General features: G+C 38.3%; 3 protein-coding genes across 12 annotated transcripts in view; 1 reads left to right on the forward strand and 2 right to left on the reverse strand.

The window, feature by feature from the left end:
- Window positions 1-36: 36 nt before the first annotated feature.
- zdhhc2 (zDHHC palmitoyltransferase 2) lies at window positions 37-9181 on the forward strand. Of its 10 annotated transcripts, none has more exons than XM_081698986.1 (14): window positions 37-400; window positions 878-1352; window positions 2964-2990; window positions 3195-3289; window positions 3669-3789; window positions 3976-4045; window positions 4125-4157; window positions 4508-4628; window positions 5176-5308; window positions 5940-6033; window positions 6187-6276; window positions 6570-6685; window positions 7933-8009; window positions 8174-9181. In XM_081698986.1, exons 2-13 carry the CDS (start codon window positions 1181-1183, stop codon window positions 7971-7973), a joined length of 1113 nt encoding a protein of 370 aa, XP_081555112.1. In that variant the 5' UTR covers window positions 37-400; window positions 878-1180; the 3' UTR covers window positions 7974-8009; window positions 8174-9181. The 10 variants fall into 10 exon arrangements, with proteins under 10 accessions (XP_081555112.1, XP_026868785.1, XP_081555113.1 ...); XM_081698989.1 differs by having other exon boundaries at window positions 39-400; window positions 878-2649; window positions 5975-6101; XM_027012980.3 differs by having other exon boundaries at window positions 39-400; window positions 5975-6101.
- An 831-nt stretch (window positions 9182-10012) lies between these two features.
- cnot7 (CCR4-NOT transcription complex, subunit 7) lies at window positions 10013-14182 on the reverse strand. The gene is made up of 7 exons (XM_027012986.3): window positions 14023-14182; window positions 12892-13099; window positions 12606-12799; window positions 12221-12382; window positions 11801-11945; window positions 11523-11633; window positions 10013-11311 (listed from the first exon to the last, which is right to left on the reverse strand). Exons 2-7 carry the CDS (start codon window positions 13006-13008, stop codon window positions 11180-11182), a joined length of 861 nt encoding a protein of 286 aa, XP_026868787.1. The 5' UTR covers window positions 13009-13099; window positions 14023-14182; the 3' UTR covers window positions 10013-11179.
- Window positions 14183-14733: 551 nt separating this feature from the next.
- mtmr7a (myotubularin related protein 7a) overlaps window positions 14734-14806 on the reverse strand; it is an 11169-nt gene continuing 11096 nt past the window's right edge. Inside the window, exon 14 of the mRNA XM_027012987.3 lies at window positions 14734-14806. This exon is cut by the window's right edge and continues 1054 nt beyond it. The gene's annotated coding sequence lies outside the window, so the exon portion shown is untranslated.

Genomic DNA, 14806 nt, shown 5'->3' on the forward strand with positions numbered 1-14806 from the left:
ATTCCTCTCAGTGAATATTATCAAACGGTGGGGAAAGCTTTATTTGGGCGTGAAGCGCGTACGCCAAGCCGTCTCACGAGTGAGAAGGGGCGGTACCGTTATTCTGCACCACAAACAGGACTGATCGCAACACGACAGGACTGGCGAGGCATGAGGCATGTTGCAGCGTGTGCATCGCTCCGGCTTCACGACTACAATTCACTGTCATCAATGCCGTGACGACTGCAAGAACTTGACATTGTGACCAGTTCTGGTCAGCAAATAGGCTAGAAGATGGCGCCCTCGGGTTCGCGCAACATCAAACGGAACTGTCAGAGAGTTTTATACTGGATCCCTGTGCTGTTCATATGGCTTATTGTGGCATGGTCCTACTACGCCTATGTCGTGCAACTCTGCATAGGTAAGGTTGATTGCGCAGATGTCTCTGAACTTGAGCCGTAACAGAAGACGGAAGCTGGCCACAGTCATGTGCTTTGTATGTGGACTCAACACGGAAAACACTTTTATTATTATTTAATTCTTTAAAATCATAAATCATTCCGTTGTAGGTTCATACTCAAAAGGTTAGCTATCAGGACATAATTAGACTTGTCGCTACGTTAGAAATAACTGCCATGACGTGGTTACGATTGTAGATGATTAGCAGAGAGCTTAAACCATTAAAACTGTTGAGTCACTGCTGACGAGAACAGACAAGTTAATGTGTGTGAAACCATTTTCAGCAGAAGTAGAGAATTTATTATTATTTTCGTCAAAAATGTCATTTTTGTCTAGTTAACATAGTAGTGATACAGGAAAGCCCCAATGAATTCCATTTAATCAGTGGCCATTCTTTACTTACCTTTCATTTCTTTAATTTCATTTAACTGTTTTACAGCTGTCATGAGCATGTCACCATGGAGCCAACTGTGGAGAGCTATAGCACTCCATCAACCTGAATGGAGGAGTTGGTGCTATTGAACATAACACTCTCATTGATGAGAACTGTGCTGAAATCAGTTTTATTTTCTGAGGGGGGGTTGAAGAGAATGAGCATCAAGGGATTCAGTCCTTGTGCAGTTTGTTTCATCTGAGGGAGAGTGAAACCCCCCCAGATAAACTGCGGTAGCTCCTGGAGGTGCGTGAGTGACGTGTTGGAGGCAGAGAGCACAGACCCAACTGCTGATGTTGTTGCTGAGTTATGCCATCCTTTATGCTGAACTGCAGTCAGCTAATCTCTGCAGACAACCCTTTTATAGATGAACTCCCTCTCTGGATAGGATCAAGTGGGAAAACTGTGATCAAATCACCGAACTGCAGTCCAAAACAAAGGAAAACATTGTGCAGGAGAATCACAGAACCACAGAGAACCAGTAGGCTACATCTTCCTGAATCACACTTTGGGCACAGAAATTTTCTTAAGAAGAATAATTAGATAATTAGAATAATTGATAATATCTAATATATACACAGTAATACTTTCACAACATAGTTTACCAAAACAGAAGTGATTGTGTTGTGATGAGAGTCTCTGGGAGTTACTACAAGCAGAATAAAATGGGTGAATCATGACACATGGTCTCCCACAGAGACAGAGCTTGTTCTGAATATGTTATCAGCTGATTATATGTTGGAGCTAATCTGTTTGCCTAGCTGTCAAAGTCAACCCTCCAAATACCTGCTTTTTTGTTGCTGTTCATTTTGTGCACCACTTGCACCATGAAGAGTTGTTTAATGAATTGATGTTTTGTGGGGGGGGTTTTTTGTTTTTGTTTTCCTAAAGCATCTTATTCTCTCACTTCTTTTAGCTGTGCCCTACATGTTTGATTTCTGAACTCTCAGGCAGCTGCGAGTGTCAAGTAACTATAGTTCTAGGTGCTATGGCAAGAAGATACCTTAGATCCTCAGTTTAACAATTAAAATAACAGCAAAAGAGTGTATCAACATCCAGAGATTCTGTCTCTCTCTCTGTCACTCACACACACACACACACACACACACACACACACACACACACACACACACACACAGGATTTCTGAGGAACTGATATATCATTAGTGTAGACCACACTATATTACTAGGAACATATCTGGCATTTGTAGTAATTGAAGCTACAGTGAAGAAATATAAAAATGCCATTCATAAACAAAAAATATGATCCTTGTACAAGGGTCATATGGAATCTTACAATGTATCCCATTGATTCCATTGCCATTGTTATGCAAAGATATTTCTTTCGATGTTTGATCTATAGAATAAAAATGATTCATTCTATGATATGGGGTCTTGGAATATGAAAGGAGTGTCAGTTTCGTCTCCGTTCTCCACTGGAGGCTGCTCTCTCTCTGACATATTGCCTTGTTTATACAATGCAGCTTGTCTGGTATCTTAGCAGTGTTTTAGCATCATGGCTTAGACCCCTCCGTGTGAGGATCTAGCAGTTTGGGAGCTGATTAGCAGCTTGTTTCCCTTTGTGTTCGTTCCAGCTTCAGGTATCACTGCAACCACACTGGTGACCATCTGCTGCTGACTGACCTTCTGTGTGCTGCACGGATGTTTTCCGAGATACTTCACAAAATATTACAAGTTTGCTATTAGAAATTGCCAAGTGTATCCATGAAGCTTAGATCAAGAACTGGCACAATGATTGTTTACATGCTTTAAATAAGGTGTTTAGTACTTTTACTGTTAATTTATTGTTTTTATGAGTCTTAATAATGAGCAAAAATGGCATGAAAATATTGGCGAGATGAGACATTGCAAGACTCCAAGCTGTTGGAACATGCTGATATTGACGTTTGTCTCAGGCGAGCATTTTTGAAGTCAGCAAAAAACATTATTTCTGACAGCTGCTGCACATATAAAATTAGAATATGCACAAGGAGAAGAGCTGGGGTGCCAGGAGACAGCTTGCACAGAAATAGCAACACAAAACTGCTTACGGACTTCTAACTTTTTTGTTTGTTTTTCATTCTTTATACAGCAACAGTTGAAAACATGGCGGAGAAAAGTAAGTTCACACATATTTCAGAAAGTACATATTGCCAGTGCCTGACATGAAATCTTCAAAGTGATTTTAGCTGGGAAAACTTAATGCGCTATTAACGAATAATGTCAGAACCATAGTCGTGAGCAAATGAAATACAAATGATCTCTAATTGTTGTTCTAATCAATTATATCGACAATCTATGTTGTGTTTCTTTTGTTCTCCAGTAGTTTACCTACTGGCCTACCATGTACTCTTCATCATGTTTGTATGGGCATATTGGCAAACCATCTTCACCAAGCCTCTGAATCCTCTCAAAGAGGTATGTATTGGCCTTATGCCCAGCAATAAGGTGATTTGCATATTTCAGCTTTGTGTGTGAAGCAGTTAATTACAAACCTGCCGGCAACTTTAACAGTTGATAACAGTGTCATTGTAATTTTGGTCTCAAGCAGCCTGCTCAACCATGTCTCAAGCAGACATTATACTGTGTTTCAATGCAGAATTTCACAGTTGTAGAATTCCTCACAACCCTATGTTTTGATCCAACATATTACACTGGTCTTTAACATAGAAGATGGTTACTGGATAGTCATGCATCCAATTTTGGTACCATATTTTTGTAAGTGTGTTCCACACAATTACATGGCTGACTGGTAACTATAGGCTTTGGAACACTGTGATGTATTTGGTCCTCTCAGTTCCACCTGTCCCACTCTGACAAAGAGCTACTGGAGCGAGAGGATCGTGGAGAATCTCAGCAGGAGATCTTAAGAAGATTAGCCAAGGATTTACCCATCTATACCCGCACAACATCTGGAGGTAGGCTATACTTGCAGCCAGTTCACTTGCAGATTTTTCTGTCAGCAGTACACTATGAACAATATACATTCTACTTAGGAAGCTGAATAATAATTGCACAGTATATTCAGACTAGAGTTTAGCCAAATATCATGTTGTTTCTTAACTTGTCAGTATTTAGCTTATAAACCATGTTTATCTCCATAGCTATCCGCTACTGTGACCGATGCTACGTGGTGAAACCTGACCGATGCCATCACTGTTCAGTCTGTGATAAGTGCGTCCTACATTTACATACCTGGAGTCTATCTTGCTTGTGTAAAAGTTCAACTGCATGACTCAATTTTGTTTCACAGGTGCATCTTGAAGATGGATCACCACTGTCCATGGTATGTACTAGCACAGCAAACAAAAAAAAGAAGAGCAAGAAAGCCAGAAATGTATTCAGATGATAAAATGTACAGGGAGGCACTAAGAATTTTGTAATTTAAAAAAGAGTATCGGTTTGGCCACCTCTAGTTTTTAATTCAAAATGTATGTTTTTTGCAATTTTTTTTATAAATAGGGATGAAACAGCTGATTTTTTTTTTTTTTGTTTGGCGATGCCTTGATGTGCTTTAACAAAAAGAGAGATTGTGAACGGCATTATGAAAGACATGCTAACTCCACTGACAGGGACATGCTAACTCCACTGACATTTGCCCTTGAGTCCAGCCTTGCATTTCCTATTCTCTTGCAGGGTGAACAATTGCGTGGGCTTCTCAAACTACAAGTTTTTTATGCTTTTCCTCACTTACTCTTTGCTGTATTGCCTCTTCGTCACGGCGACAGACCTACAGTACTTCATTCAGTTCTGGACTGTAAGTAGGAATACTTAATTTCAGACATTCTGCGGTTGCATGGGTAGACATAGCTAAAATAATGCTTTATTTCACGTGACCATCTACAACACTTCCTCATGGGAAAGTCCTAGAACATTTAGGGTTGCCTGTATGCTAATGGTGTTTGTTTTGACTTTCACTGTGTTTTTAATTCTATGCAATGTTGATGGCAAAACCCATGAGCGCCTCAAACGATACTGGGTAGCCAACCAATCAGTGACACTGGTAGATTTAGATGCTTCTAGCAGACTTCTGTAGTGGTATAGGGTGTAGAGCATTAGAAGAAGTGCAGGCAGCTATGCACAACTTGGAAAGCCATTCACTGTAGACCTGTCACTGCTTATATAGGAATTTGCTCTAGTACGGTATACTTTTGTCCCACTCATCCTGTATGCTCAATAGCTAGCAAAAACCTAGTGGCAGAGCAAATGTTTTAATACACCTCCTGAAACACTTCCTGTTAGTTCTACCATGCATGTGTACTGCACTGATTGGGATTTCCTTCCTGTGATTTTTTTTTTCCCAGAATGGCTTGCCTGACACTCAAGCCAAGTTCCATATCATGTTCCTGTTCTTTGCTGCCTCCATGTTCTCAGTCAGTCTGGCCTCACTGTTTGCCTATCACTGCTGGCTTGTCTGTAAAAATAGATCCACCCTAGGTGAGTAGGTAAACCCAAAAAGACAAATTTGAAAAAAATTCCAGCTTTGCTTCCAGATACAATTCAGAATGATGATTATTTATCAGGGATGTGATATAGTGTTTCACAATATTCCATTTTTACTTTAGACTGATTAGTTTGTCAGCATTCAGTTAACAAGTAATTTAGCTCTAAAATAAACAAAACAACTTAAAAAAAACCCCATCCTGGTTTGGGACCTGAAACATTGTATTGTATTCAAAGAATCTAAATCAGCATGACACTAATCAAAAAGTTATAGTATTCCTCAAATGGGAAATAACCAACACGGAACACAGAAATATTTTGCACAGAGTAGATCACCGAGATATTGTACTACAATGTCTGAAATGAAACTGAAATAAACAGCTTAGAACTGGAGACAGATGCTGTCTCATTGTGTGCCTTGGTAGATATTTAGACACAAAGGCATTGATACAGTTCTCACAGTGTAATGCTTACTTAGACTTGTTCTGCTGTGATATTTGTTTTAATTTCTTGGGACTTTTTTTGAAGCAGAGCAGTAATATTGCATGTAGAAAAAGTAGGGTGCAAAAATGTTATATGTGTTGAGACAGGTTAATGAAAATTCCTTTGTTTTTCAAATTTGTAGTTTTTTTAACCCAATGTTACAACTTCCAACCTCAGAGGTCTTCCGTGCACCTGCCTTTCGTCATGGAACTGACAAGAATGGTTTCAGTCTCGGTGTAAGCAAGAACTTTCGCCAAGTCTTTGGTGATGAGAAGAAATATTGGCTCCTACCTGTTTTTACCAGGTACACCATGCTGCATTGGTGTTCACTTTGCTTGGGTTACCAAGAAAGTTCTGAAACCTCTTGTGCTTCTTTGCTGTAATTTTAGTCTTGGTGATGGCTGCTCCTTCCCCACCTGCCTAATGAACCCTGACCCTGAACAGCCTGCTTCACCATCTGGAAATGCTGCCATCAAAAGGTTCACATCTCTCACCTGTTTGTTACAATCAGCTATTTGTTAACAATATTTTTAAGTTCCAGGAAATTAAGGTATCGACATCTCAAACAAGACAGGTAGACAAGCAAGTAGAACCTCTGTGCATTGTAACGTTCCAGGCCAGATATGACCGGGGCTAACAGACGTTTAAAGGAGACACAGAGTAACAATGTGTTACATTTATGAAAATATTCTTCACTTGCTTGAAGTTTTGATAAGTAATCTTTTGGTTTGATTCCATATACAGCACTATGTTCATCTCATTTTGTCTCCAGTGATGGAGAAACCCATCTATTCCCTGCTAAACCTCTGAGAGAGTCTCAGAGCCGTCTGCTGAGTAACGGGCTGAGCTGGGCAGAGAGTGAGGGGACAGGCAACAAAGACTGCCAAGGTGAAAGTGACACTATTGTTGCATACTATTGCATACTTTTGTTACTTCCATGCTGAACAGTATATCGTTTGTTAATCTTATTTTTGGCGATACTTATATCACATAAACTTCAAATATGCATACAAGTCCTCTAATGCATGTTTGACCAGTTTTCTGAACAATTTTGGGACCATTTTCATTGTATATAAGAGTTCTGTGGGTTTTTTGATGAATTGCATCACTCACAAAATACAACAAACAGGCACAATTATATGGGTAATATGAGTTATATGGGTTTGACAAAGTGTTTTAATATATGGCAGGGTATATCTCAAACACAGCCGTAATGAGAGTATGTAGTAAAGTACATTCACAATGTACAATGAGTTGCCAGTTTATTAGGCACACTGATCTGGTAACAAGTTACAACAGCTTTGGCCTTCAGAACAGCTTGTGCAGCCACAATAGCTTGCAGTTATGTTCCTGCAACCATTGGTGATGGCATGTGTTTTGTGACATGGATCATTATCATGCTGGAATTGTCTGTTTGAGTGTGGAAAAACTGCCACGGTGGGGTAAATCCAGTCAACAGCGAACAACAACATTCAGATACGTCATGTTGTTCAACCATTCTTCACAAGGTGTGCCAGGAACACACAGTCCATCGCATCATATTCCGACCATGAGGTCAAACCGTTGACCCAGAATGGCTCCTTGGACTCATTTTCCTTGAGAGCTGATCCTTACATCGGCATGAGACAATAGAAACCTGTACAATTTGTGTGAACCTTGAGGAAGGAGAGAGGGATGAAACTAATAAAATGGCAACTCAGTGTAGTATTATGTAATACGTTTGTGAAACCCTATTTTAAAAAAGAATATACTGAATGCAGTATATATTGATTACATTCATTATATTGCTCTGTCAGAGCCAGTGCTCTAATATTGAAGAGATGAACACAGAATATAATAAACAGTAGATGACACAAATATTATCCCACTAAAAGCTAATCTAGGTCATACAGCAAATCCTACTCAGGGATGCCTGAGAGAAGCTTATATATGAAAACAAACTGAATTTTGTCTGCAGTCTCATGATTTGGTCCTTTGTAATGCTATGAAGTATACAGAATGCTTTGAGGCCTGACCTGTTTTTCCTATGTCTGCTTACACAACCCAGTATACCCATCAAAACAATGGAATTGCTTTGTGTACAGTGTGAAGAAATTATTCCTGCTTCTTCTGGATCTGTTCCTTATTCTGAACAGGCACAATCAATCCAGCCATGACTATGGAGAAGGAAACCTAGGTCCATCACAATACGGACTTCTTTAAAGAGAAGAAGGTTTGACTTTTTTTGGCTCCTTTGTATGAATGATCTGACATATTACTCAAAATATATGTAAAAAGAATATTTATTTTAAATTCCAAGTAATTAAAGTGTTTGCCTACATCTGTTAAATGTTTTAAAATGGGTTTTGTTGTGGCCTTTCTCTCTGTTTTTAACAGGTACCGCTATGGTTATGCTCTTTGTCCATGAAAGTAGAAATTCCCATTTGTACCGGAAATGGTGTTTGGCTGCGGCAACATACCACTGTCCATTTGCTTTCTAATCTAATTGCTTGAGTAGGGTGCTTCTTTATAAAAGCTCACTGCAGAATTACAAGTTTGTATATTTATGAGGATGTGGTTAGGACACAGAGTCCATTTTGTACTGTATAGAGACTAAGTGTGTGTACACTGTGCCTAAAGAAACTTGCTGAAAATCGTTGCACTCTGGGTGACATTTGACTTGCACACTTTGTGACCCATTTAGAACTCATTACCATGGATTAAATGATCACCAAAGTTATTATTTACAGTTAATGCCTTGATAAAACTTGTGGTATTTGTGTTTAAGGCTAAATTTTATATCAATTTGGGATTAAATGTGTTTTTGTGCATGCTATGTACTGCATATGTACTATATATATTACATTTCAACTGAAATTTGAAGACCCAACTGAGGCACTGTAATACACACCTCAATTGCTGGGCCATGAACTGCTGTCAAATCTGTTCAAAGGAAGCGCACCTTTTTATGTTTCTCTTGTTGGCATGTTTAGGTAAAGATGTTTGTATTTTTAATAGTCTGTGTCATATTGAGAACCTGTCTTTCTGGCCCTTGTGTATATCAACCTGTATATCACTAATTATTCTAAAATTCATTTGTACAACAGTTCAAATATAAGACATTTTGCTATATTGACATATTTAAGGCACTCACCTAACTTTCCAAATCTTCTACCTTATACATGCTCCAGAGCTGTGCAGGACCAAATGGACGGATAGAGAGGTTTTTGTTCCGAGCCAAAAAAAACCCCCACAGAAGCAGTGACTTACAACCGGCTTGAGAAACAGTAGAATGTTGTGACCTCATAAGCACAGGAAGTACTAGCTCATTTGCACTTTGGATTAATGTACATGTGAAAACCTGTAAACATGAATTCAGTTTTTTTTTCAGTGTTAAAAACAGTGCTGATGCATTAGGAATACATCTAGGAAATAGACATTTCTACTACATTTTTCAATTTTGGAAAATAATTCAAATAAGTAATTTTGTTTGGAAAGGGTATCAGTTGATACTGATATTCCAAATTGTGGTGGTGTATGTTCAGACAGGATTATTAATGTAGTTGCTAATACAAAATGAGAGAATGAACACACCATGCTTGAAATCAGGTATGATGTTTACACAGTTACCGCATTGCAGAAAATGTATCTGTGGCTTTGGACAGAGGGTCAAAATGTCTCCAAGGGCTCAATTTTTCTCTTTGATAATGTTTTTCATTTAATATGATGCCAAGAGTATTGCATGATATAGGATACATCTAAAACAGTACATCAACAGTATCTTTTTCACTAAGGGATAATGTACAGTAGACTAGACAAGTCAAGGCTTTTTAAAAGTGATGGGGCGTTTTTTATGTGCCATTTTCATCTTTATCATGGAACATTATCAAGAAACCCCTTTATTTCATACAATTCTATGAACCAGAGTATAGCGTAATAGCTGATTGCATGTTAACTTTACTTTTTGAAAACTTGTGTTAAAATCATTTTGCCTCACCCAGACCAAATTAAAACTGTACTTCTCATGTTTTCCATAACCAAGTGGATTTATTTATTCTGGATCATCAATTACTAATGATTTGGTGAAATGACTTTTTTAGATTATTTTTTCATTTGAAACAATAAATCACATGCTTTACGTACATTTTATGGTGTTCAGAATTGTTTATGTATAAACACTATCAGTACCTAGATCTACTTTGCATGCAAAAACAATAGAACTGCAAAACACAGATCACCACTTTTCAGATGTTAGAAAATCTGAGGCCTTTATTTACAAAAGCTCTAAAAACAGTCACCCTCGATATTGCATATTTTCAACATGTATATTTTACACGTTAACGGAGTGGAGAGGGGAAAGGAAGAGGGTTAAGTGTTTTTTTTCCACATTCTCCAGAGGCAACAGTCAATGGAAGATAAGCACCGTCCATGCACGTCACATCTCTGTAAAAGCTCAGACCATGACTCAATAGAGCATTTATTCAAAAGCCATCAGTACATGCAGCAGATCTATGCAACACAGACTTGTAAAGCAGTACAATACAAAAAACCCAAACAGCACAAAATGTGCATGACTGAAAAACCAGCACTACAGGTAACGTTAAACCTAATTCCACTGACACTGAGTACTTGAGTTGGTTAAGATTTTTTTAAAGAAGCATAATGAATAAAAGGCATTGAATTTTTACTAAAACTATACAAAACCTTCAAGTCACTTTAAAAAAATGAAATGAAGACAATCTTGATACAGAAGTGACCTCAGTCCAATTAAATAGTGGCAGTTTTGCATCACACTTCTAATTTTGTGGTAAAATGTGTAAGCCCAACATTATGGTAAAATCAGTGCAAGGCCTCATTTGTGCCGGTAAGTGCCTGTATTTGCGTGTGAGACTGTGGGGCACTGTCTGTCTCAAGCTACTGCAGATTGTGAAAAATGGATAGTACTCCTCTGCTCAGGGAACCACCACGCTTGTAGGTTACTGGTATACTGCTGTTTGCTAAATAAGATGCATAATTCAACACGACATGACAATGAATGCAATAAATTAATTATTTAAAAAAACAAACAAACAAAAACAAACAAACAAACAAACCAAAAAAAAAACAAAAAAAAAAACCAAAACATAAAATGTAGCTTAATTTTAAGGCTGAGCTCTGCGGGGGAGGGGGGAATAAAACACCCTTTTTTTTTTATACTCATCATAAAACAGGAACAACTTGTGACAAAATGTTAACGTAGAGAAGGCAACAAAGTGGAGGAAGTTCTTTTAGCTTTACATTTAAAATCAAGAGTCTCGCTGGAGCTTTAAAGTGCAAATTCCTATTGAACATTTTATGAAAAACTAAAAAACCCATGTTTTTAAGCCCTGCAGGTCTCTACAGTGAGGGGGGGTTCTTGTTGTGTCATGACTGCTGTTTGCTGGCTTCCTCTTCATAGGCGTTGCCTGTGCCGTTCTGGACGTAGGACGAGCCAGAGCCCAGGCCATACAAGTGACCACAGTACTTAGCATCATCAATGTGATCCTCAAAAAACATCTGAAACCAAGGACAACAACTCAAGGTGTGATGGGCACAACCTACACACAAATCATTATAGGAGTTTTGTGATGAAATGACACTCTTGCTTTCTTTTTTTTTGTGAGCACAGAAGTCTAAAGAAGAGCTGCATCTTCGCAAGGACTCGGGCTCAAGCAAGAAAAATACATAAGGGAAAGAGAAACACTGGGGTTTGGACATTGTCACCTACTTCTCTCATCTTAAAGAAAGCCATTCCTGTGAGGAGAGAGTCCGAGCCTGCCTGATGCTGAGGGCCAATCCTCTCTAGCTCCAGCTGCTCTGCCACCTCCTGCAAGCCACCCTACACAGCACACAACAACAACTCATCATGCAAGGTCTCCAAATATACATGTTGAACATCTCACTTCTTTTTCAGCTTCAAGGGCCATGCAACCTTTAGTGTGCTCTAGAAACAGATTTCTAGAATGTACGCAAACATTTAAATAAATAAAGTCAGAGGTCGCATGCCTTCAGGTTTTTGCAGCTCTTCATGAGGTATTTGACATCATATATAATGGGGAAAAACAAACGAAGAATCTCAAAGAAGTCAACCTCCTCTTCTGGCAATTTGGAGTTGGACAAAATTTTGATTAGATAACCAAAGTCATAGCCACTAAATGGGAAGAGCACAGAAAAAAAGTGAAAAAATTGTGAATAAATGAGCATAGATCACAATTCACAACTGCTTAAAGTCAAAAGAAAGTAAGGTATATATGACAAAGTACCATCATAGATTATTTTCTTACGTCGATTACTAATAAGGCTATAAATCTAAATAGGTTTTTAAACAGGATAAGAGTCTTTCCAGGTGAACACACATTCTGCACATAAACACACATTCTAGGATTTCAGACTCCTTTAAAATGCATTTTTTCATTACAAAATTACCTATGAAATGACAGCCACTTGACACCTTCACAGAGCACCACACCTGAAGTCATAAGAAGCTCTGCAAAATACAGTGTCTCAATGCCCTCTTCTTCATGCTTTTTGAACTGGATACCTGATGTAGTCAGTAGCTCAATAGAATCCTGTGCGTACATATCTTCTCTGAAAGAACGTTGTCAAAGACATATCGTTATGGCCATACTTTACTGTATGCTCAGTTTTAAACAAAGCTCAGTTTTAAACAAAATCTCATGCTTATGGATAACTAAAAGCAAAATGAATCTTATACTCAAACCTCTTGGAAGCTCAAATGTAACAGTGCAAACTTGTATAGGTAAAAGAATGAATTAACATATCTCTACATAAGACCCAACACTGCCCTTACGTGAGGTTAAATTTGAAGTTGAATTGCCACGTTGATGTTCCTGGTGGGTATTCCCCCTGTTCATTCATAAAAGTAAGGCCGAGTTGGATGATCTTCAGCAAATCAACATTACATCGCAGCAGCTGGTACTGGTAGTCCGCATTGCTTCTGAACTCTCCAATTGGTCGTGCAACTACACCTGGAAACTCTGTGTCCTGTAGGCAAACAAAATGACTAGCATGATAGAACACTGCATTTCTGCAGGTTTTTAAAAAGCCAAGGTTGTATTAAAAAAAAAGAAGCTTACCATTGCTATATAATTGTATTTTCGGATCACCTGGCGAATCCTTTTCAGCTCCTCGTCCAGGTTACTAGCCCATACCTCACATATTCTTTGGCTATGATCCACAGTGGCTGCGGGCATAGTGCCACTTTCAGATGGAAGGCATCAAAAATGAAAAATATAATCCCTTTGGGACAATTTCATAGAATTTTAAGTTCTGTTCTCTTTTGACCTGAAAAGGAAGACCATCACAATGGCAACATGAGTAGTCTAATGCATGAAATGAGTAGTTCTAGCCACTACTTTCCTGCATTAAAAGGGCAAGGGGCAATGCATAAACTTGACAACAATCATGTGTTCAGTGGGCTGCCGCATTCACGCAACATATGCAACTGAATACAACCATAATATCTGCTGTTACACGTCTAATGGGGCACATAGTTACAGCTCACATTTAGGACTTTTGTGTGGCTAGGCTGATTTAACTGTCATCTCAGGAGGCAGTTTACTGACTCAACTTGGCAAGTGGTCATTGATCATGCATGTACTCAGGAATCATGTTTGTCAATATTGGTAAAATATAATTTTAAAGTTGCAAATATAACTGTTGTCAGGAAGCTGAAAGACTGGAAAAAAGATGGACAGCTTAGATATAGCTAAATGGTTTTGGGGTTCTCTAACAGCTAGCTATCTCTAGCTTAATTTGTGACCACGTACGATATATTTGCTAGCTAATATTTGTTTGAACGTTTCTACACGCACAAGAAAGACTTGTTAAGTTAATCATATAGGATAAGATGTAGATAGCAGTTGAAACATGTCATGCATATGTAGGCAGCTATGCTATTTAGATTGCTAACCTGTGAAACACAATAAATTGGGCTAAACCGGCTGGCCCGTCCGGAACTCAGCAAGAGAAAATGACCAGATTTTGGACTGTCGCGTAAAATTGTTACACTGGATAAACGCAAGAAATGATCACAAATGAAGAGTGTTTGTGTGGGTTCAGACGGTAGCAATTTAAAGTGTGCAAAATGAAAAGTATGATGCCAGCTACTAGCTACCAAGGTCTGTGTGTGCTAGCAAATGCTAGCTTCCTAGACACACAACTTTGTCCTGCTAGTTTGGTCAAGTTTATTTGTTTTCATGACTTACCTTTTTTTTCAGTTTAGCCACACTTAAAATGTACTGCTTTAGTAATACACTATTATCTTGTTTGTAAAGATGAGGGGGTTTAGCTCTAACTTTCAAATAGTTGCATTTGTCTAACAGCGACATCAACAAGCAGCTGCCATCTCTGAAACTCCATTACAGCGCTGCCTTGTGACGTCACTGGGTTATGAGTGCCAACCTCTGAACTTCACACAAGCGCAGAGCGACCGGGCTGGTCTCGGCGTGTTTAGAGCCCGTCTGTTAAATTCTCTAGTCAGTTATTAATATGCAACGCTCTACAAGGACATGCTTATTTTTGTTCTTTTTAGGGACACCTGGGGGGGGGGAAAAAAAAATAATAATAATAAAAAAAAAAAAATATATATATATATATATATATATATATATATATATATATATATATATATAAGCTGATTCTGTGGGCCTAGATCTAATGAAATGCATACTGTAGCTATACAAATAAGTTATACAAAAGGCAAAAGAAATTAGGCCTTGTCATATAATAATTTAATGTTGTGCAAAATGTTCAAAATGTAGGCTAATGTGGAATTACTGGGGCAAAAAGAGATAGACCGATAGTCTAAGTTTGGCATCTATCATTAGCTAGGCTAAATTATAGAGCCTAGCTATTTATGAAAAAATACCTATACTATCAACTCAGTATTACAGCAACTTACTAAAGGACACAGTGCATCGTGTGAAGTTATTTATTTGAGTAACATTGCATTAGTTGTGACAAGCAAGTTTGAGCAATCTGAAGAATGAC

This window comes from Electrophorus electricus, chromosome 16, assembly GCF_041902795.1.
Source record: "Electrophorus electricus isolate QZ-2024a chromosome 16, ASM4190279v1, whole genome shotgun sequence".
Taxonomy (NCBI): domain Eukaryota; kingdom Metazoa; phylum Chordata; class Actinopteri; order Gymnotiformes; family Gymnotidae; genus Electrophorus; species Electrophorus electricus.